Source organism: Dryas octopetala, chromosome 8 (assembly GCF_963921425.1).
Source record: "Dryas octopetala chromosome 8, drDryOcto1.1, whole genome shotgun sequence".
In the NCBI taxonomy this organism is placed as follows: domain Eukaryota; kingdom Viridiplantae; phylum Streptophyta; class Magnoliopsida; order Rosales; family Rosaceae; genus Dryas; species Dryas octopetala.
In genome coordinates this window covers 8,679,079-8,702,818 of record NC_141373.1, presented here as the reverse complement: position 1 = coordinate 8,702,818, position 23,740 = coordinate 8,679,079, and the positions used below count along the sequence as shown (strand labels likewise).

At 35.2% G+C, this 23,740-nt stretch overlaps 2 protein-coding genes and 1 pseudogene across 2 annotated transcripts; all 3 read left to right on the top strand.

Moving 5' to 3' along the window:
* The first annotated feature begins 4,971 nt into the window (after window positions 1-4,971).
* On the top strand, window positions 4,972-6,165 carry LOC147276898 (F-box protein At5g07610-like). The gene has a single exon (XM_086255779.1). The coding sequence runs from the start codon at window positions 4,972-4,974 to the stop codon at window positions 6,163-6,165; it is 1,194 nt and encodes a 397-aa protein (XP_086111905.1).
* Window positions 6,166-14,906: 8,741 nt separating this feature from the next.
* LOC147276897 (F-box protein At5g07610-like) lies at window positions 14,907-16,115 on the top strand. Its single transcript, XM_086255578.1, has one exon. The coding sequence runs from the start codon at window positions 14,907-14,909 to the stop codon at window positions 16,113-16,115; it is 1,209 nt and encodes a 402-aa protein (XP_086111704.1).
* Window positions 16,116-18,989: 2,874 nt separating this feature from the next.
* Window positions 18,990-21,595, top strand: LOC147276896 (F-box protein At5g07610-like; annotated as a pseudogene).
* The last annotated feature ends 2,145 nt before the right edge of the window (window positions 21,596-23,740 follow it).

Genomic DNA, 23,740 nt, shown 5'->3' with positions numbered 1-23,740 from the left:
AGTAATGACACGTCAGATGGTATAAAAATGTGGTATAAGAATGTGGTAAGTATAGCATTATTCATTCATATATTATACCCACGGTACAAATACCAATTAACTTTTTTTTTTTGGCCACCAAATACCAATTATACCTTAATAACTACATAAAATAATGAATATAAAAATTTTCAAAACCCAAATACACATTTTCTAAAAAATAATTTTTTTTCCCCCAAACATAGAATGGAAGAAAACTTTTAAACCCTTCATTGGTTTCCCAATGAAGTTCAAATTATATCACAGGTCATTCAGTACGTACTCTTTTGCATTTGATTCTCTATTCTTGTGGCATGCTTTCTTATTATTTACAATCTTGATTTTGAGTTCTTATACACTTGTTTAAGTACTTATCCGAGAAAAAAAAAACATGTGAATGTACATAGATACCCATGGGCCCCAGTTTGGTGGTTCGTCTCAAACTCTCAGTCCTCCAACATCTCATGATCGGCCCGCCCACAATATCTTCCTCAAATAACCTTATAAAAGTAAATTTACTGAAATTAGAAACTAAGTGACTAAAATGGAATCATGTTTTAATTCTTTGGTATGTGTATTGCGCTAGCAGGAATTCTTTGATGCATAATGAGAAATGCAGGATGAACCCATGATGTGAGAGTCTGTTCAATATTGCACTATGAACGTTCGAATGTTGTATCACATTCCAAATTCATCCCACATTAAGGCCTTATTGTGCAAGACTCTAATGATATTGTTAAGAGACAGACTATAGAGCATTTGGTCCACACTGATTTTGATTTTCAATTGTCCAACACAGAGTTTGCCTGTTAATTAGGTAACTAAGATATGTTTTAACTTACTTGACAAAAAGAGAAAAAGGAAAAATGAAATGTTTGACGAGTAACGCATGCCGGATAATTTTCTAATGAGGGTTGGTGAGTCAAAATGGGAGTTTCTCTATAGAAAATCAATAGCTTTATTATGGTACCGTTTTTGTTAGAAACATATATTTTTCACGAAATTCCAAGTGCTTATTATAAATTTATTTGGAAATGCTTCCAAAAAGTACTAAAAAGCAATTTTAGCTACTTCTAAAGTGCTTATTAACAAAGCGCTTTTGACAACCCGAAAATGTTTTTATGCCTTCCAAGAGTCCAAAGTGTCAAAACAACAAGACTCCTGAGTGCCTAACCAAGCAAACCCCTCTGCTCTGCTTGTGAGAATCGCATCGGAAAAAGGAGGAGCAAGCAGAAGAAGCTGCAATGCCAGAGGTTGTTTTGCTGCAACTGAAGTGGCCGACTCGGTAGACCTGTTGACAGAGATCCTACTCCGAGTTCCTGCAGTAAAGTTGATTCTAATTAAAATTCAAATGTGTCTCAAAACAATGGTACTCTCTCATCTCTGACCCTTAATTTACTATGAACTACTTCCAAAGAAACCCCAATTCTCTCTCTTGGGTTTTTTGTTGAATGGTCGTCCAAAACCCCACCAAGATTTTCACTTCAATTCTCTTGGAGGTTCAGACCAACTTGATCCAGTCCCAAAACTAGCTCATTAATATCCCATATATCCAAAGAAACCCCAATTCTCTCTTGGGTTTTTTGTTGATATATACCATTGCTTCCATATGAACACAGTGTACTTTCTTTGCCTTAATTTGTAAGGATGTTTTGTTTTTTGGGTGTCAACAAGGATTGCTTTGCTAATGTTTGAATTTTATACATGTGGAAGTGTGGAACAGGTATGGTTGAGTTGACTTAGTTGTTGCTTCTAAATTTAGAGCCTTCTACGATTGAAAAATTTACAAATAACAGTTCTTTCTAAAAAGCATCAATATATTTGGAGTGTGATGTGTGAAGGTTTTGAAAAATATTGGGTAATGGATAGAATTGTGTTTAACATGCAGAGGGAGAAGAAAAAGTGTTGTATGGGGCAATCATACTCTCATATCACGTGTATGGTAAAACTACCCAATGCTACGGTGTTAAGTGTTTTATTTACTTCAAAAATACGACATGGACACGGACACGACATGGGCAAACTACGACATGAGCGCACGACATGGACAAACTATACACAACATGAGCACAAAATGGGCAAGCCACGACATGGACAAGGCACGACACGAGCACAACACGGGCAAGTTATGGCACGAGTTTAATTTTGATTGGAAACTATTGTGATTAAAATGGAACCAAGTTTAATTTTTTGGTAAGTCATGTGTATTGTGTTGGGATAGATCGAATTATCTAATGTGGGATGAACTTGATATGTGAGAGGTGTTCATTGCACCATGAATTAATGTTTGAATGCTATGTCACGTTTTAACTTCATCCCATATTAAGGCCTTATTGTGCAAACTAGACTCTAATGATATTCATATGAGACTCACTATATAGAGCATTAGTGCAGTAGATCCACACCGATTGTGATTTTCAATTAATGTCTAATGCAGGGTTTACCCGTTCATTTAGTAATTAACATATATTCTAACTTACTTGACGAACACAAAAAAAAAAAAGAAACGCCAGACGGGTGACACATGCTGAATAACTTTTCTAATTGGGGTTGGTGAGTCAAAATGTGAGTTTTTGTATAGAAAAAGCTATTATTTAGGAGTTTTTTTTATGGTAGTGTTTTTGTTAATTAAAAGCATATATTTTTAATAAAAATCCGAGTGAATATTATAAATTTACTTAGAAGCGCTTCCAAAACACTTTTTAGCTACTTCTAAAAGATGTTGCATGTCAAAAGCGCTTTTAACTTGTTTTTAAGCCTTCCAAAAGTCCGCAATATGTACTGTCAAAGCAACAAGACACCTGAGTACCTTACCAAGCAGACTCCTCTACTTTGCATAGCACCAGACAAAGGCACAAGCAGAAGAAGCTGCAAAGCCAAAGGGTGTTTTGCTGCAACTGAAGAGTGATGGTATTGCCTTTTGTAAGGATGGTTTTGTTTTTTGGGGGTCAACAAGGATTGTTTTGCTAATGTTTGAATTTTATACTTCTGGAATAGGTTTAAGTTTTAACTAAGATTGACTTGGTTAATTTGTTGCTTCTAAATTTAGAGCCTTCTATAATTGAAAAGTTTAAGAATAGCAGTTCTTCAACAAAGCATCAATAGATTGGGAAGAGTGTACATGTTATGTGTTAAGGTTTTGAAAAATATTTGGTTATGGATAGAATTGTGTTTTACATGCAGAGGGATAGGAAAAAGTCTTGAATGGGGCAATCATACCACATGTATGCAACACTAAAATATTGAACTGACATGATGAATATATAAATTTAGATCCCATTGAAAGCAATTGCAAATTAAAAGAATAATTATGTTGAAATTATAATCGTAAGGATGAAAGTAGAATTAAATTTTAATTATTAATATGTAGATATATAATATATACAAAGTTAATTTCTTTTTAATCCCCATGTTTAACACCAAAAACAAAAAATTTGTTGACATTGGAGACTATATATAGTGACTAAAATAAAATCAAGTTTTAATGTATTGGTACATCATGTGAATTGCGCACGCAAGAATTATCTAATACTGAATAAGAAATAACGAATGAGTTTGGACATTGTCTCACATTCCATATTCATCCCCCATTAGAGAAGGCTTCATTGCAAAAGATCGACTCTAATGATATCAGGGCTGGCCTTGAGGCTAGGCGGGCTGGGCGACCGCCTAGGACCCAGCCTAGTTTAGGGCCTCCTATTGTAAATTGGGCATCTTCCTCTTATTATGTTATTCAATATTTCAGTCCACTAAATTTAAAAAATAATAATAATAATAATTGTATATTAATTTTTGTTGAAGGTAGAAGACAAAACGATTTAACTTTTCACTTTTTCCAATCTATTTCTTTTCTTCTGATCTATCTCCATTGTGGTCCAGTACTCTCTTGCTTTCCTTTTTTTTTTTTTTTATTCACAGTACTCTTGCAGTCTTTCTTCTCTTCTCTTTTCATAATTTCATAGATTCATTCTATTTCTATTCCTCTTGATCTCTTCGTTCGTCTATGTCACTCTCAATCACACAGTACAATTGAAGAGGAAATAAAGGAAATTTAAGAGAAAGCTAAAAAGAGGTAAAACCTTTTTTATTTTATTTTTTCAATTTGGACTTAGATTATTAAAATTAAAATTGTTTAAGAAATTGATCAACAAAATTAACACACTTTCTGAATCTATATATTTTTGTGGTTTGGGCTGTTTGGCTTACAAATTACAAATTTACAATATTATAATATACTATATATAAACTGATCATCAATTTTTAATTTTTTATGTGTATATGCTTGAAACTTTGTAACTTGTAAGCCTTGTATACAATACAATTTGGGTATAAACAAATATCTTAATATCTTATTGTCAATGACTCAATAGATAATTTTGTTGCAACAAATAGAACCAAGCTAGCTTGTAATAAATAATTATGTTGATAAATTTTATTTGTTATTGATTTTTTTTTATTTAACTCAGTTTAGATATTATACGAGGGCCTCAATTTTTAATCTTGCCTAGGGCCTCTTAAATCCACGGACCGGCCCTGAATGATATTCATATGAGACACACAATGGAGCACTCGCAATAGACCCATTGATTCTGATTTCCATTAAAGTCTAACACATGGCTAATCTGTTTATTTGGTAACGAATCTATGCTCTAACTTACTTGACAAAAAGAGAAAAAACAAAAAGGAAAGTATGACGACTAACCCATACAAGATAACTTTTCGAATGAGGGTTGGTGAGTCCACCAGCCTGTTTGAGAGTGTTTCTATAGAAAATGTTTTTAATGGTAGCGTTTTTGTTAGAAGCACATAAAGATTTTTAATAAAAATCGAAGTATACTTCAAACAAACGTTTTTTACAACCTGAAAGTGTTTTTAAGCCTGAGTCCGAAGTGTCAAAGCAACAAGACACTTAAGTGCCTGACTAAGCAGACCCCTTCTGCTCTGCTTGTGAGAATGCCAACTGAGAAAGGCAGAGCAAGCAGAAGAAGCTGCAAAGCCAGAGGCTGTTTTGCTGCAACTGAAGTGGCCGACTCAGTAGACCTGTTGACAGAGATCCTACTCCGAGTTCCCGAAGTAAAGTCGATTCTCCGATTCAAATGCGTCTCAAAACAATGGTACTCTATCATCTCTGACACTCAATTTACCATGAACTACTCCCACAGAAACCCCAACTCTCTCTTGGGTTTCTTGTTGAATGGTCGTCTACAACCCCACCAAGATTTTTTCTTCATTTCACTTGGAGGTTCTGACCAACTTGGCCCAGAGCCAAAGCTTGTTAACTGCCCCAAAATCCAAATCCACCATTTCTGTAATGGTTTGGTGTGCTATTCCAAGCCTCATGTGAATGCTCCAGAGATCTCTTCTTATTACATTTGCAGTTCTGCTTCTGGGCAATCCAAAAGAATTCGGGTTCTTGGACCCTCATCAATCAAAAGGTTGATGGCTGTGAATTTGGCATTTGATCCTTCACAATCTCTTTCTTACAAAGTGATTTTTGTGAGTGAGACATCTGGATCAGAATTGTCCCATCTGATCAAAATCGAAATTTACTCGTCGGAAACTCAGTGTTGGAGACCTGTGGAAAGACTCTATAATTTGTATTATGATGTGGGATTTGACAATGGGGTTTACTGGAATGGTGCAATTTATTGGTACCATTATCAGAAGCAAATTTTGGTTTGTTTCTCTTTGAATCCAGACTGCCTTCAAAATGTGAAAATGCCACAAGCTCCCCACCCCATGATTTTTGACTATTTTGGAGTCTCTGGTGGGCATTTGCATCTTGTTGGGACCCGAAGGCCCCGATCTACTCTGTTCACTGTCTTTGAAATGCAGAAAGATGGGTCTGGTTGGTTTGAGAAGTGTCATGGTGACTTTGAAGCTTTGGCAACTGCTTTTCCCAAGATGGTTTATCATAAACCCACCAAGCGCTATGTGTTTTCCGTGGTGAACTTTTTTCGAGGAGAAGACGAAGAGGAGCTCAGTTTTGTGCTGACCATACCAGGGACTGTGGTGCGTTATAATGTGAAGGACAAGAGCTCAAAGAAGCTCTGTTACCTGCCACCAGGTTGCATTTTTGATGAAGCTTCATCAATATTGAAGAGGTTTAAAGGGTATCAATACATTGAGACCCTTGCTTCCATATGAACCAGTGTACGTGCTTGCTGTGCCTTTAGGAATGATGCTTTCCTTAGTGTTTGAATTTTACACATGTGGTCACGTTGTAACTTAGATTGACTTTGTTGCTTCAAATTTTAGAGCCTTCTATGATTGAGAAAATCAGAAATTACAGTTTTTAATTCAGGAAAAAGTGATGAATTGTGTTATGTTCTTAGAAATATGGGTTATGGATATAATAGAATTGTGTTATGTTCTTAGAATAGGGTTATGGGTTATGGATATAATATTGTAATAGAATTGCAAATAGATAGTAATATATAGAGGGAGCAGCCTTCATTAAGAGCAGCCTTCTAATGATGATCACTCGTTTAAGGTTAAACAAGAGATTGTAGGACTCACTCCGCGTTGTTATTCAATGATTGAGTTGTATATTTTCTAAGTCCTACATTCAATAATCTATACGGCCTGAAAAAGGAAAAAACAAAGACAAATCGAAAATTGTTTAACCATTTTATTAAATGATAATCATCATTTCAAGTGTTTACTAATTAAAATCACTATGACATATATATATATAGATATACAAGAATGCTCTAAAACTAACTGGTTAGTAAGTTAATACAAAGCTAACCACCCTGTTGGGTCCACTGCATAATGTAATATTAAAATCTGAACCGTCTATTTTTTAGGCCCTACTTCAAAGATTATCCCTGTAAAAAATCTCTAAAATCGAAGCCATTTAGCCATTTGATTATAATAACAACTATTTATATGCTTTTATCGAAAACACTGGTCGTCTATTTATTTGATTTTAAGTAGATGACTACATGGTTTTCGATTTAGTTAATTTTTTGCAATGATAATCTTTGAAGTAGTGCCTAAATTATTGATGGTTCGGATTATGAAATTAGTTATGTGATAGGCCCAAAAGCATGGTTAGCTTCGTATTAACTTGATAACTGGTTAGTTTTAGAGCACTCATATATATATATTATTAATGAAATCACTATAACATAGTCAATTCTTTTAGATATAACACTATTTTGAATACCCCATTTTAGAGTAGGACCAGTAGGTAAATAAATGTGTATGAGTTTTTTTTTTCCACGTTAGATAATGACTTAAGCATGAATTTGTGGATATTTACAAAAGATGTCATTGCTCTAATTTGAGCAATATTTAAATATCAGTGATTTGAGGCATTTATTACTCCTAATTTTAAATGTTTTAATTGATGAAATTTCATAAATTATGCATCAAATTAAAAAAAAAATTGTTACCAATTATGAATATCAACATATAAACACTCAAATACCAAAAAATTAAACACCCAATATACATATAATATACCTATAATATAGATTAAAAAAAAAACACAGTAAGCCTCCACTTTTGGTAAAAAAAGAAAAAGAAAAAGAAATATCTAATAAAAATATAACAAATCTAACACAATACAAACATAGCACTAAGATATATAAATACAAATACTCATACCTTGGACCCAGGTATATAAAACAAAAAAAGAAAAATAAGAAGATACCTATCACTCATGTCAAGAAAAATATATAATTACCAACCTCCTTTTGAGGTTTATATACCAATGGTTTCATCACCTCTTACTCAGATAGAAAAATGTGGAAGAAAAACAAGAACTATAATCATGGAAGGCTTGGTGTTGAAAAAAAAAAAAAAAAACAGATCGAAGAAAAAGATGGGAGGAAGAAGAAGAAGAAGATTGATGATGAAGAAAAATAGAAGATGAAGAAAAATCAAATAAGAAGAAAAAAAAATTGAAGAAACCACAAACACAACCAAAGCAAAATAACTCATTACTTACCTGTAAGTAAGGATGAAATGAAACTTAAAAACACTACAAAAAACGCCGTGTTGAACTTTTGAAATTGTTAACCTAAAGAACATGTGAGAATAGAAGTTTAATGATGTTTGGAAAACATAAATAATGTTTCTTCTTAATCTTTGAATGTTAGTCTTAATACACTAATTTGGACAAGATATTAAACACCTATTTTGAAATTTTAAAACAAAATGAAAAAGTATATACTTAATTTACAAAGTCAAACATAAATGAGAATTAATTACAAAAAATAAATAAATGACAAAACCTTTAAATAAGGCATTAATACACACTAATTTGGAAAATACAGAAAACTTTGAAATTTGAAAAACGAAAACCAAAAATGAAAAATCTCAATATTCAACTTCATAAATTAATGGCAATTAATTACAAAAAATTTTCATGATAATACCTTGAAATAAGGCATTAATTGACAAAAATAAAATTTACCATTTTTCAACTCAAAGGTAAAAGAGAAAATCACAAAATGAATTTTCTGCAGAAAATGGATAATCCTACGTGACAAATTAAAAAATGGGTGTGTATTTAATTTCCCAAAAAAAATGGGGTAATATCAAATTGGGTCTCCCGAAATGAATGTATTTCTAATTAGCTTGGTTTTTGCTGCTTATAATTGTCATTTTTGCCATAATTTTCAATTTTGTCAACTAAATCTAAAAAGTGTCAATTTGGTCAATGAACTTGTTAAGTTGTACCAAAGTGGTACAAATGTTAACTTTCATAAAAAAGATTGACATACATAAGTGGTCATATGAACTATAAAAAGTGTCAATTTGATCTATGAACTTGCCAAGTTGTATCAAAGTAGTACAAACATTAACTTATATCCAAAAAGTTAATAGAAAAAGCTATGTGCACAAAACATGACCACATTTCAGTCCATTCATCACCCTTTGACTGAAAAATAAAAAATTCAGGTAGTTTTGAATTTTTATTGAGCTTAAAGTGTTTGGAGGCTAGGACTAGTTATGTTCTATTTCTCTCTATTTTAATTTTGAGGATGGGGGTTTTTCGTTGTCTTCTATTGATCATCCTTTGGGGGAATTTTTCTTTTCTTTTTCGTTTTCCTTTGTTACTTTGGTTTCCTCTTCACCATTTGGGTCTTTTTTTTTTTTTTCTTTTCTTTTCTTTTTTCTGCTTTTGATTCTCTATAACTTAATTTTCTCGACAATCAACAATCAACAATGTACACAACCCAATTCAAACACGTTTGCTACAGTCAAGATAGTGCAGACAACTCTGCTTTTCTTCTTCCCCTCCAATGTTGTATGCCTGATTAGTATGTAAACCAAGATAATATGCATTTTTCATTCCTCTGTGTTGTCTGCAATTTCAGTCTCTCTCTCTCTCTCTCTCTCTCTCTCTCTCTCTCAAAAGGGGTTTGAATGGATAGAAATACCCTTAGAAAATTGGTCACGTCTCGTGCACATCGCCACTCTCAATAACTTTATAGATAGAGGTTAACATTTATCTTGATTTGGCACAAGTTGTGAAATTCGTGGGCAATTTTGTCACATTTTGGTAGACCAAATTGAGAAACAGTGCAAAATTAGACTAAAAATGTATTTAATCCTATTTTTTAAGTTCGGTGGGGCCACAACCCAAAAGAAAGAACAACTAGGGATCAACCTGGATTTAGTCGCGCAAGGAGTCCTCAGCCAAGAGGCTAAAAAATCGAAAGGGGTGGCTGTCAAAACTAAAACATATATATAATTAAGATTCAAAGGGTCTCCATTAGCATCTTCCTTATATTAGTATCTTGCTTCTAAGATATTGAATTGGAGATTTCTTCCACAAGTTTTTGCATCTTATAATTAAGGTGCGTAAGTAAACCTATCTTGCTTTTGTATCTTCACGTGTATGTGTTATATTTTTGAAACCTTATAGTTGAATGTACTCACTCTTGGTATATATATATATATATATAGGGTAAATATATTAACTGCATGACTTTGTCTTTGTGTGTGTTTCTGCTATTTCATATTTGTTTATATACTATGCTTGGCTGTTGCGAGAGTTTGAACTTAATTAGGAGAGAACAGAAGAATTATGTTTTCCAAGGATGCAATTAATATATTTTCTGGGCAAGAAAACAGGGGAAACATACAGCTGTGCAAGTTTTCTTCCTTGCCCATCGTTGTGTTTTTTCAATTCCTGATTTGTACGCTCCCTTCATGTTTTTTGACTTCGAATGTTTGCATCCTTCATGTTTTCAATTTCCGAAATTCTAAGGGTTTCTCTCTCTCTCTCTAAAAAAGTATAAAACAGGGAATATTCCTTATTTGGTTTTATAAATTAATTTCAACAGCCTTGTTCTTTAATGGGGTTTAATTAGTCAATGTTTGGCTTCACAATATATAATCTATGCTAGCTTCTGTTCAGATAATATATTTATTGTAGTTATCTTTTATTTTTTCTTTAATTATCAAGAAAATTTGATATAGCAATTTACATACATGTCCTGGTATGTTATATATGTTACAAATTAAGTATTTGTTATGGACTTATGGTTGATAATCTGAAGAACCAGAGTATATATAGTTGATTCCAATTTGCATTAATGTAAATCTTGATTGCATCGGGTTTAGAACTTTAGATTGTATCCTTATTTGAAGTTGATCTATACTTTAATAATGTGTACAAATGGACGAATTATTAATCTCTCATATAAAAATCCATGTCTTTCAGGATTAATTTTGAAGCTCGAACATGGAAGGAGGTCATGATGATGATAGTTGTGGTATCATATGCAATATTTGCTTTGAAATTGCTGATAAAGACCCAATTGTAACACGTTGTGGCCACCTTTACTGCCAACATTGTATAGATGAATGGCTTCGTGAGTGCTCGTCAGAATCCAAAAAGTGCCCCTGCCCGGTTTGCCATGCTTTTACAAAGCACAAGAAATTGGTCTCTCTTTATGCTTGTGACTTTAAATGCAGTAAGTGCCATGAGTTTGCTGATAAGAACCCATTTGTAACACGTTGTGGCCACCTTTACTGCGGGGGTTGTATGGTTCAACTCCTTCATCACCCTCTCCGGGAGTGCGCTACTTGTCAGGTTGTCATACACATGAGTAAATTGGTCCCTATTTATGGAGTATTAGGGAAATCATCACATGATTCGGATCCAAGTTCTCTGCCCGTATCCAGTGCTGATCCAAATCCAAATAGGTCACCCGGTTCTTCGACTGCTTCAAGTAGTACTACCAATTATGTGAACCGTTTTTGTGACGTAGAAGATTTAATGACAATGGCATGGTATTACTAGTTTCTGTAATAATTGCATGTTATCTTCATCGCGCCTTCATATGCAGCGAGTGAGTGATTGGGGAGCTCACCTTCAGGCAATGGATAGCCTCCAGGGAGCGGCGGAGGGGTACGTGGGGTGGCAGTGGCTCTCCCTGCCCAGTTGTATTTCTGAGTTATGCCCAGAGACGACATATATTGCCTTGTAGTTTCTTGTGGTTAATCGGGACATTAGTGCTTGCGTCCAACTTCTTTCACGGATCCAGGAATTTGTTCCGGGGGGGTCATAGTGTACACTATACCAAAAAATTTTTTTCACGAAACTTTAAACTTATTTGAAAAAATAAAATTCAAAATTAAAACTTGAGTTTTGAGGGGCACTGGGCAGCAGCCAGCAGGGGCGACGGCTGGCTAGGTACTAGCCTTAGTGGGTTGGGCTCTGTGTGTGGATTTTGTGACCCCCTAAGTTTGGTTGTGCGTCCGTCCCTGATTGTGAGCTGACCTTTTATAACATTAAGGGTATGTTTGGTACATCGTACTAGGCTCTGGATAGGAATAAATAATCTATGTCAGTTGTTTGGTGTCCACTTGTATTATTTAATTACCTGACTATGTAAACCAGACTGGGCTTTTAATACTCTCCTTACCTGACTAACTAATACAACACACACACCTAGGATTAGATAATACACGCTTAAATTGAGAAAACAAAAACACGCTGAAAATCAACAGACGTTATTTTCATCTTCTTCTCCCTAGGGTTTTCTCTGCTATCTTCTCCACAGGTTCTTCTCTTCACTTTTCTCCAGGTATCCATCTCTCACTCTCTCTCTCTCTCTCTCATACTTTCTCCAATATGCTTCTTCTCTGTTCTTCTCTTTGTTTATATATTTCCTCTTCTATGTATGATGTCTAATTATCTCTTCTTATTTTTTCTTTTAAATTTATTCAATAGATTATTTTATTACATTTTTTGGAAATTAGGTTATGATTTGTTCTTGAATAAAGATGTGCTTATATACTATGTAAAACATATGATCCTAAGTTCTACAATTATGAGAATGAATTTCCTCATGTCCTCTTGTCCTATAGATCTTGGCAAAAACAAAAGAAAAAAAAAATCTTGGTTGTATGAATCTTGCCAAAAATAATTTGTGTCATATGAATTTTAATTTTTACTAAGTTATCAAAGAATTAAAAAAATAGTCTGATCCGCTGCTATCCGACAGAGCACCAAACGCCTGATAATATTATGGATAAACAGTCAGTACTCTCCGGAATAGATTAATACTTTCCGACAGAAATTAGTCAATACAGTCCGACGTACCAAACGAGCCCTAAGATTTAAGACATAAAGAAAGAAGCTTATTCTTCTAACAACAGCGCTAGTTATTTGCATTTTCTATTGTATTTTTACCCTCTTCTAGAGAAATGCAAATTACACTGTTATAATGGTAAATATAGCATGCATCAATATACAACTGACGAGTGCGAATTGAATAACATTCCCCTTCTTCAATGAATAACATCAATAAGGGTGTTTCTTGAAGATCATTTTTAAGATATAATATGGTTGTTTAAGCTCTCCTTCGCTTACAAGTATAAACCACAACCATATATATATATATATATCTTCTTTGCAAAAAATTAGATAAATTGAAAATCGTTTAACTATTTGATTAAAGGGCCATCATTTCAAGTGTTAATGGAATCTATATATTCGTCTATTTATTCTATCATAATTATATATCTTACTAGTTTCCGATTTATCTAATTTTTTGCAATGATGATCTTTGTATAAAGAGTTAGAAAATAGATGGCTTCGATCATCAAATTACAATACGAAGTGAGTTCACAAGCCATACCTCATTATGTTTAAGATAAGGTATACTTCAACAGAAGAAACTTATATATATATATATATATATCCATGTTGAAAACTAAATAGCTTCTCATCCTATGTGTCACGATAGAAAATTCAGGAGACATGGCCGACATCCTTATCACTTATATGACTTGGTGGTATGGGGTGTGCCACCACGCGACCAAGAGATCAAGCATGAAATTGATGTTGAGCAGTTTTCTGCACTTTGATCTTCTATTCGATCTTGTAACTTAATTTGTCTCTCCCAATTGTGCATCAAGGTAATACCAAAAAACATAAGATCGATCAAAGAGATTTACATCCTAAAGTTGCAAAATCAAACATTTATGGATTAACACAAATTTAAATTTCTAACTACAAAAAATGCATGACATTAACAGTTTAAAAAAATTGCGTACATTGGCCCAATAAAAAATGCGTACTTTTTTTTAAGCAATCAAAATCATAAACAAAAAAAGCATAAGTGCATAATGAAAGTTATTTTATGGGTCCGTTAATTATAGGGTTCTAACAACATATATTTAATTTCCCTAAAAACACAAAAAATATATATTTAATCAAAACACTCAAAGATCCATTCATAACTTGTGGTCGCGTTCCGATCTACACGCCATAAAAGGATGAAAAGTACACGAAAAAATAGAAAACAAGGTGTATTTGCAAAAAAATTCAATTGAAACTGCAACTACAGACATACTTAATTTGCAAACAGTTTTCTTAATAATTGAAATTCCCAAGTCAATTGCATAATAAACATTTTTAAAAGAGCAATACAATAAGATGTTCCATAAAAGAACATATCGAAAAAAGTATAAATCACCAAACCGCCAATACAAGAAATCGATCTAGAAATTGATTATAGAGCTTGATCTTGAAGTAGTAATGAGCTAAATGAAGTGCAAATTAAACCTAGATCTACACGAATGAGCTACACAAAGCGCCAAATATAACTAGATCTGAACTTGCAAATCACAACACGAAAATCAAAACCTACGGCCCTTTTAATTAGGTTACCCCAACAACTGCATATACTTTGAAACATTGGATCCCACAAAAAATGTTTGTAAATTATAATAGTAATTTTTTGAAATTGGAAACTATTGTGACTAATGGAACCAAGTTTAATTCTATGGTAAGTTATGTGTATTGCGCTGGCAAGAATTCTATAATGTGGGATGAATCAGATATGTGAGAGAGTGTTCATTGCACCATGAACGTTTGAATGCTGTATCACATTCCAGATTCATCCCACATTAAGGCCTTATTGCGTAGGACTCTAATGATATTGATAAGAGACAGACTATAGAGCATTTGACCCACTCTAATTTTGATTTTCAATTGTCCAACCCAGTGCATGTTTACCTGTTTATTAGGTAACTAAGATATGTTTTAACTTACTTGACAAAAAGAGAAAAAGGAAAAAGGATATGTTTGACGAGTAACGCATGCCGGATAATTTTCTAACGGGGGTTGGTGAGTCAAAATGGTAGGTTCTCTATAGAAAATCAGTAGCTTTTTTATGATAGCAATTTTGTTAGAAGCATATATTTTTCAAAAAATTTCAAGTGCTTATTATAAATATACTTGAAAGCGCTTCCACAGAGTACTAAAAAGAAATTTTAGCTACTTCTAAAGTTCTTATTAACAAAGTGCTTTTGACAACCCCAAAGTATTTTTAAGCCTTTCAAAGTCCAGAGTGTCAAAACGACAAGACTTCTGAGTGCCTGACCAAGTAGACCCCTCTGCTGTGCATGTGAGAATGGCATCGAAAAAAGGAGGAGCAAGCAGAAGAAGCTGCAAAGCCAGAGACTGTTTTGCTGCAACTGAAGTGGCCGACTCAGTAGACCTGTTGACAGAGATCTTACTCCGAGTACCTGCAGTAAAGCCGATTCTCAAATTCAAATGCGTCTCAAAACAATGGTACTCTATCATCTCTGACAGTCATTTTATTATGAACTACTCCAAAAGAAACCCCAACTCTATCTTAGGTTTTTTGTTGAATGGTCGTCCACAACCCCACCAAGATTTTTTCTTCATTTCACTTGGAGGTTCTGACCAACTTGGCCCAGAGCCAAAGCTTGTTAACTGCCCCAAAATCCAAATCCACCATTTCTGTAATGGTTTGGTGTGCTATTCCAAGCCTCATGTGAATGCTCCAGAGATCTCTTCTTATTACATTTGCAATTCTGCTTCTGGGCAATCCAAAAGAATTCGGGTTCTTGGACCCTCATCAATCAAAAGGCTGATGACTGTGAGTTTGGCATTTGATCCTTCACAATCTCTTTTTTACAAAGTGATTTTTATGAGTGAGACATCTGGGTCAGAATTGTCCCATCTGATCAAAATAGATATTTACTCATCAGAAACTCGGTGTTGGAGACCTGTCAATAAACTCTTTTACATGCAACGTAAAGTGGGATTTGACAATGGGGTTTACTGGAATGGTGCAATTTATTGGTACCATTATCAGAAGCAGTCTTTGTTTTGTTTTGATTTGAATGCAGACGACCTTATGAGAGTGAAAAGGCCACAAACTCTCCACCCAATGACTTTTGAATTTTTTGGAGAGTCTGGTGGGCATTTGCATCTTGTTGGGACCCGAAATCAGACTCTGTTCACTGTCTTTGAATTGCAGAAAGATGGGTCTTGTTGGTTTGAGAAGTGTCATGGTGACTTTGAAGCTTTGGAAACTGCTTTTCCCGATATGGTTTATGAGATGCCCATTTATCATATGTCCATCAAGCATTATGTGTTCTTTGTGGTGAACCTTTTTGAAGGAGGAGAAGAAGAGGGGCTGAGTTTTGTGCTGACAATACCTGGGAGTGTGGTGCGTTATAATGTCAAGAACAAGACCTCAAAAAAACTCTGTGATCTGCCACCAGATTTTCTCTTCAATGATTATTCTGCCGTACTGTTCTTCAATTGGTTTAAAAGCTATCAATACATTGAGACCCTTGCTTCCATTTGAAGGCTGTACGTGCGCTTTTTGTGAGGATGGCTTTGTTAATGTTTGTGTTTTTGCAAATGCAAATAAGTTTTAAGTGGTACTATCAAATGTTTGGCAAAGAGGTTTAGATGGAGAAGTGAATAAATTCATTTTTTTCTAGCTGAGATTGACTTGGTTTGTTGCTTCTAATTTTAGAACCTTCTATGACTGAGAATTTTACAACCAACATTACGTTCTAAAAAGATATCAATAATTGGAAAGTGTGTTATGGATAGAATTGTGTTTTACAGTGGGAGAATCATCTTTCAAAGGGCTCGTATGAATGATTCAAAATTGAATGATATGCCACCTTAGGAGTGAAGCATTGGTTAAATGTCATATTTACTGTATTGAACACTCTGGTCTCGATCTTGTTGGACTTGGGCAGCCATGGCCCATTGTACACAGGGCCGTACTAGTTTCTAGATGCAATTGTCAAATAATATATTCATATGATTGTCCGTGTATCGAAGGCACTGCATAATCCTAAAACTTATGTGGTCCGAAAGTGTATGAGTAATTTAATTCTCATAAACAATTGGATTGAAATTTTCCTTTAAATGATGTAAGATTTCATTCAAATATGCAATATTGCAATTTTGGCATGAAAAAAGAGTTTTACAAATGATGTAATAAGTATTTCATAAATTCAAATTTGGGTCTATGAGTCTATCTCATTTATTTTCAATAATATATAGTTAGACATATTCGAGATTCAAATTTGGGACAAAAAAATCGGGATGGCAATTTATTTTGAAAATCAAACTTGAATAATAAAATTAAAAGACAAGATTCATTCTAATCTAAAAATCAGAAGAATGAGAGACTGGATTATAAAATAAAGTCGTGCCAACAATGCGCCACATCAGTTATATACCAACTTGAAATATGAAGTATACTTGAGATACTAAATTATAGATTGTCCATTTTTTTAAGAAAATTGGTTCACCCAACATCATTAATTCTATTTTGAAAGAAAAATGAAACATATATTAGGGAGTAGTTAATGTTTGATTATCTGTAGCTTCTGGGTGTCATGGTTCATAGAGAAATGATTTTTAACCTATATATGTTATGTTGCAAGACTTATCAATCAACCTTACAATGATAAGACTTATCAATACAGTGCAGCAATGACATTGTGGAAAAGTAAAATTCACATGAACTTGACAAAGTTCAGCTTTTATAATTAAGAGATAGGCTTATTGAAGAGGGAGGGAACAGGGGATTAAGCGAGAGCATGCTTTAAAATGAAAGGAAGTGATAGAAAGAGAGAGAAGAAGGCATGCAGACCTAGCTTGTAATATCTAATTAAGTAATTGTGGTCTCTTGAGTTTGAATGTTGGCGTTAAGAGATTTAGTTCCAAGTGCACTGCCTTTAACAACTCAAAACCTCGAAGCTGTGGGAATTAATGTCTTCCAAATCAGTTTGAGCAAACATCAACATACATAGCATGAAATTAGAGAAGAGGGAATTGAGATGATTATCAACATATATACTTGCTGTTTCTGACCATTCCTGTTGAGCTCATCCAAAATGTATTTTCTTGCATTCAGTTTTGACATAAGGATTTGAAATCATCGGTCAAATGATGCTCTGCGGCCCAATCCTCCATTGCCTTTCTGTCACGGATCACCACAGCAACATAAACCCAATCTATGAGACAGAGGAAAGTTTAAGATATTCGCAACTTCAAAAACAAGGAAAAGAAGTCATCTTCATGATCTTCAAAGCACAAGAAGTCATCTTCATCACCAAACCATTTATTTGGTGTCTTCATGGACCAATAGCTCCATAGAGATGTCTTCATCATTGTGGCATTACTAGGTAGGCTCGAAACGTAGGCAAATATGGCTGGAAAGGTTTCAAGATTGACATCGATCGATTGAGAGAATGGTAATTAGCGCAGCAACACATGAGCTGACTCTTAACTTTTTCGGATAGTATCTCTATATGCAGCTGGAATGCACGTTCAGTGATGTGAATTTCAATACAAAATTTCTTGATTTCACATTTGTATGCGAAATCAATTTTCCATTCTTCAAATACAACACCACAGAAAGCCAGTATTCCTTTGTTTTCCCATTTGAAATTTGGCGGGATTTCAATTTAAAAATCACAGCTATCAAGCTCCTTCAAATCCTTACACCAACTGAACCAAAACAACTGTGCATATATATATTTTGAAACATTGGATCACAGTATCACACCAAAAATGTTTGCAAATTATAAAAGTAACTTTGTTGAAATTGGAAACTATTGTGACTAATGGAACCAAGTTTAATTCTTTGGTAAGTCATGTGTATTGCGCTGGCAAGAATTCTCTAATGTGGAATGAATCCGATATGTGAGAGAGTGTTCATTGCACCATCAACGTTGAATGATGTATCACATGCCAGATTCATCCCACATTAAGGCCTTAATATTGCGCAAGACTAATGATATTGATAAGAGACTCACTATAGAGCATTAACAATAGACCTACACTGTTTATTTATTAGGTAACTAAAAGGAAATGTTTGACGAGTGACGCATGCCATATAACTTTTCTAATGAGGGTTGGTGAGTCAAGATGGGAGTTTTTTTATAGAAAATTAACCAGTAGTGTTTTTATGGTAGCGCTTTTAATTGTTAGAAGCATATATTTTAAATAAAAATTCAAGTGCTTATTATAAATTTACTTGAAAGCACTTTCAAAAAACACTAAAAAAAATTTTAGCTACTTTTAACAAACGCTATCAAAAACGCTTTTGACAATCCGAAAGTGTTTTCAAGCCTTCCAAGAGTCCAAAGTGTCAAAGTACCAAGACTCCTGAATGCCTGACCAAGCCGACCCCTCTGCTCTGCATGTGAGAATGGCATCGGAGCAAGGCGGAGCAAACAGAAGAAGCTGCAAATCCAGAGGCTGTTTTGCTGCAACTTAAGTGGCTGACTCGGTAGACCTGTTGACAGAGATCCTACTCCGAGTTCCTGCAGTAAAGCCGATTCTCAGATTCAAATGCGTCTCAAAACAATGGTACTCTATCATCTCTGACACTCAATTTATTATGAACTACTCCAAAAGAAACCCCAACTCTCTCTTGGGTTTTTTGTTGTATGGTCGTCCACAACCCCACCAAGATTTTTTATTCATTTCACTTGGAGGTTCTGAGCAACTTTGTCCAGAGCCAAAGCTCGTTAACAGCCCCAATATCCAGATCCACCATTTCTGTAATGGTTTGTTGTGCTATTCCAAGCCTCATGAGAAAGCTCCAGAGATATCTTCTTATTACATTTGCAATTCTGCTTCTGGGCAATCCAAAAGAATTCGGATTCTTGGACCTTCATCAATCAGAAGGCTGATGGCTATGAATTTGGCTTTTGATCCTTCACAATCTCTTTCTTACAAAGTGATTTTTGTGAGTGAGACATCTGGGTCAGAATTGTCCCATCTGATCAAAATCGAAATTTACTCATCGGAAACACAGTGTTGGAGACCTGTCAATAAACTCTTTTATGTGCGACGTAAAGTGGGATTTGACAATGGGGTTTACTGGAAGGGTGCAATTTATTGGTACCATTATCATAACCAGTCTTTGTTTTGTTTTGCTTTGAATGCGCGCAGACCTCCTTATGAGAGTGAAAATGCCACAAACTTCCCACCCCATGAATTTTGATTTTTTTGGAGAGTCTGGTGGGCATTTGCATCTTGTTGGGACTCGAAATCAGATTATTCAGTTCACTGTCTTTGAATTGAAGAAAGATGGGTCTGGTTGGTTTGAGAAGTGTCATGGTGACTTTGAAGCTTTGGAAACTGCTTTTCCCAAGATAGTTTATCATAGGCTTATTCGCGCCAATACCCCCTGAAAGTAACTTCGATTTTCAATTTGCCCCCTGAAACTTCATTCCTCCCACTTTACCCCCCGAACTTTACAAAATACTATATTCCGTCATGTCCGTCTATGGATCCGTCAAAGCAGCTGACGTGGCGCTTACGTGGATGGGCAATTAGGTCTTTTACCTGATGCAAAGCTGAATCAAACCCATGTGGAGGGGCAATTAGGTCTTTTCCGCTGCATAAGCAAAACTTAAAAATAAAAAAAATTAAAAGAAAAAAAAAAACTCTCTACCCAGCCCCCACACAGGCCACCCCCTTCTCCTCCCCCACCCCTCCCCCCGACCCTGTCGCACCCCTCTCCCACCCAAACCTCCTATCGTTTCGATTCAAAGGTCCAGCGGCGGCGGAGATCGGTAGTCGCAAAACGGTAGCGTTAGCGAGCTCAAGATTGGACGAATCAGCAGGTAGTGAACCGAGGAGGAGCTCTTGTTTCTCAAGTCGGCTTTGTCTCAGGCTCTGGGTCTCTTCCCCGATCACTCCCTCGTCAGAAATTAGGTCCTGGATCAAACCCATGTGGGTGTGAAGTCCGTGATCGGAGAGAGACTGCCTGGGGAGAATCGGATCCTAAACGTGGACCGCGAAGAAGACGAATATGATGGGGATGTGCGAACCGGGTCGGGTTGGTGATTTGGGTTAATGGGTGACTCGCGGCTGGACTGGGGTGGTGGGTTTGTTGTTGGGATGGGTCTTGAGGCAGGACAGCACCAGGAGTTTTCAGGTGGCCAGTGGGGTTGGCGAAGGAGGATATGGTGGAGATTGATTCTCTCTTCCTCATCTTCAATAGAAGCAACTCTCAATGGAGCACTCACCTTCAGACCCCAGCTTAGTCCTAAGCACCCACTTGAAGTTTTGGCTGCAAGCAATCTCAAATCTGTGATGCTCTTTTTTGAATGCAAAAATCGAACTTTTGCAGGGTGGCTTGCGGCAATTCCGGTTCTGGGTCTGGGAAATATCTGCGGGAGAGGCTTTAAGCCACATTCTGTGAGGACCCAACTCGCCATTGGAGACCCAGATGAAGCACAGACACCATGGTTTCAGTTCTGGGTCTGCCTCAGGCTGAGAGAGAGAGAAAGAGATATTCAAAAGGGTCCCACTTAATGTTGATGTGGAGCTGATTTGGCATTTTGTCAGTCTAATTCAGCTTTGCATCAGGTAAAAGACCTAATTGCCCCTCCACATAAGCGCCACATCAGCTACTTTGACGGATCTATAGACGGACATGACGGAGTATAGTATTTTGTAAAGTTCGGGGGGCAAAGTGGGAGGAATGAAGTTTCAGGGGGCAAATTGAAAATCGAAGTTACTTTTAGGGGGCATTGGCGCGAATAAGCCTTTATCATATGCCCTCCAAGCATTATGTGTTCTATTTGGTGAACCTTTTTGAAGGAGGAGAAGAAGAGGGGCTAAGTTTTGTGCTGACAATACCTGGGAGTGTGGTGCGTTATAGTGTCAAGAACAAGACCTCAAAGAAACTATGTGATCTGCCACCAGATTGTATTTTCAATGATTATTTTGCAGTACGTACTGTTCTTCAAATATTTGTTTAAAAGGTATCAATACATTGAGACCCTTGCTTCCATTTGAAGGCTGTACGTTCGCTGTGCCTTTTGTAAGGATGGCTTTGTTAATGTTTGTGTTTTACACATGCAAAGCGGGAGGTTTTAAGTGGTACAATCAAATGTTTGGCAAAGAGGTTTAGATGGAGAAGTGAATAACTTCATTTTTTTCTAGCTGAGATTGACTTGGTTTATTACTTCTAATTTTAGAACATTTTAATATCAATAGATTGGAAAGTGTGTTATGGATAGAATTTTGTTTTACAAAGGGCCATGGGCTCATATGAATGATTCAAAATTGAATGATACATGCCACCAGTGAAGCATTGGTTAAATGTCACATATATTTTCTGTATTGAACACTCTGGGCTCTTGTTGGAAACTGAGGATTATTAACTCTGTAATTTTGTTAGATTAATGAAGGGTCATTTTGCTTCATAAACCCATCTCTCACAAAAATCTGTAATCTAGGTTTGGCTTCTTCTTTTTTCCCAGTGAACCACATCAAGAATATCATCACCCAAGAGAAAACTAGAAACAGCCATAACATCTGTACCCAGGTTAGAATCTTTGAAATTTCTTATTCCATCAGTGGGTAGTCAGCTAGTAGTCACGTTGGAGTGAAATGACCCTTCTTTTCCTCTCTATTTTTCCTGCAATTTCTGTCTAAAATAGGTAAATTTTGGTGGATGGGTGCTGGAAAGAAGGTGGAAATGGCGGGAGAGAATGTGACAATGGTGGGGAAGAGAGACAATGGGTAAACAGTCCTACCTGAAATCATCCTAGCTACATACTAATTTAGATTTTAGTACAAAATAAAAGTTAAAAGTGAAACTCTTTAGTTAAGCCCGGCCAACAAATAAAAGGTGAAAGTGTGAAACTCTTTCAAATTTTTACTTTTTATTTGACATCAGTACGTGCGGCCAACTTCTTACAGTGCATTGAGTAATTAAATTGATATCAATTAAGCTTGAAATGACTTTTTATAACATCAAGATAGAAAGAGAGAAACATATTCTTCTAGGAATAGGGCTACCTATTTGCACTTTTCATCAGTCGTAATTTTACCCTTTTTTAGAGAAGGGCAAATTAATAACATTGTTATAATGGTAAATACAATTTGCACTTCTCAATTAACAGAGTGCATCAATACAACTGAGAGTATGAATTAAATAACATTCCCCTTCTTCAATGAATAGTGTAGTTTTTGAAATAAGGGTATTACTTGAAGATTAATTTTTAAGATTTTATATATCATCTCGTTCACTTACAAGTATAAACCATAATTAGCATCATATATATCTATATATGTTGTTAGGAACGAGACTTCAGGAAATTAACACCACGCTCTTATGCCACATTGCCGCCACATTAATTTCGAGATCGAGCCCAAGTGTGAAATTGATGTTGAGTAGAGATTTATGCACTTCTTCTAGCTTTGTCTCTTATGATAAGTACATCATCTCATTTTCGGTAATTTAATACTGAAAAACATAAGATCAAAGAGATTTACTTTCCAAAAAATTGCAAATCCAAACAAGGATTAATGAAAATTTAAATTTCTAACTATGAAAAAATACATGAGATATTAATTGTGAAAAGAATAAGAAAAGCATAATCAAAGGGAATTTCATAAATGCATTATGAAAGTTATTTTATGAATTGAATTTCCTTCTCAACCTCTTAGTTGAGGAGATTAGAAACACATAGTTGCAAAACTAATAAAAGACATGTAATTAAGTGAAGAAAAGAACAAGAAATTTTAAGGGTTCCAACTGTGGCAATCCTTTATGATCCCCTTAGTCAGCGCCCAAAGAGCTCTATTTATAGTGTGTGCTTTCTTGTTCTCCAAGTCAAAATCAGCTCTCTTGATTTACCTTCATACTCATCATGTATAACCCGATTTTTGGCTTTTCCCTAGGCTCCAAAAATCTCACGATTGACCCTATCGATATGTACATTAAGCAATTTCGATAATTAATTGAAAAATTATGGTTGTTATGGTAATTAATTAACATTACAATTTTCTATAACTTATCATCACACATGCATGAGCATGATGTTTCTAATATATCATTTATACAACAATTAAATAATAAGGTGATGAGTCAATGAAGTGGATATGCACTGAGTAATATTATTGCCATATATGTATTTGGGACATGAGAGAGTA

Coding starts and splice junctions, on each gene's coding strand:
- LOC147276898 (XM_086255779.1), top strand. CDS start 4,972: ATGCCAACTGAGAAAGGCAGAGCAAGCAGAAGAAGCTGCAAAGCCAGA.
- LOC147276897 (XM_086255578.1), top strand. CDS start 14,907: ATGGCATCGAAAAAAGGAGGAGCAAGCAGAAGAAGCTGCAAAGCCAGA.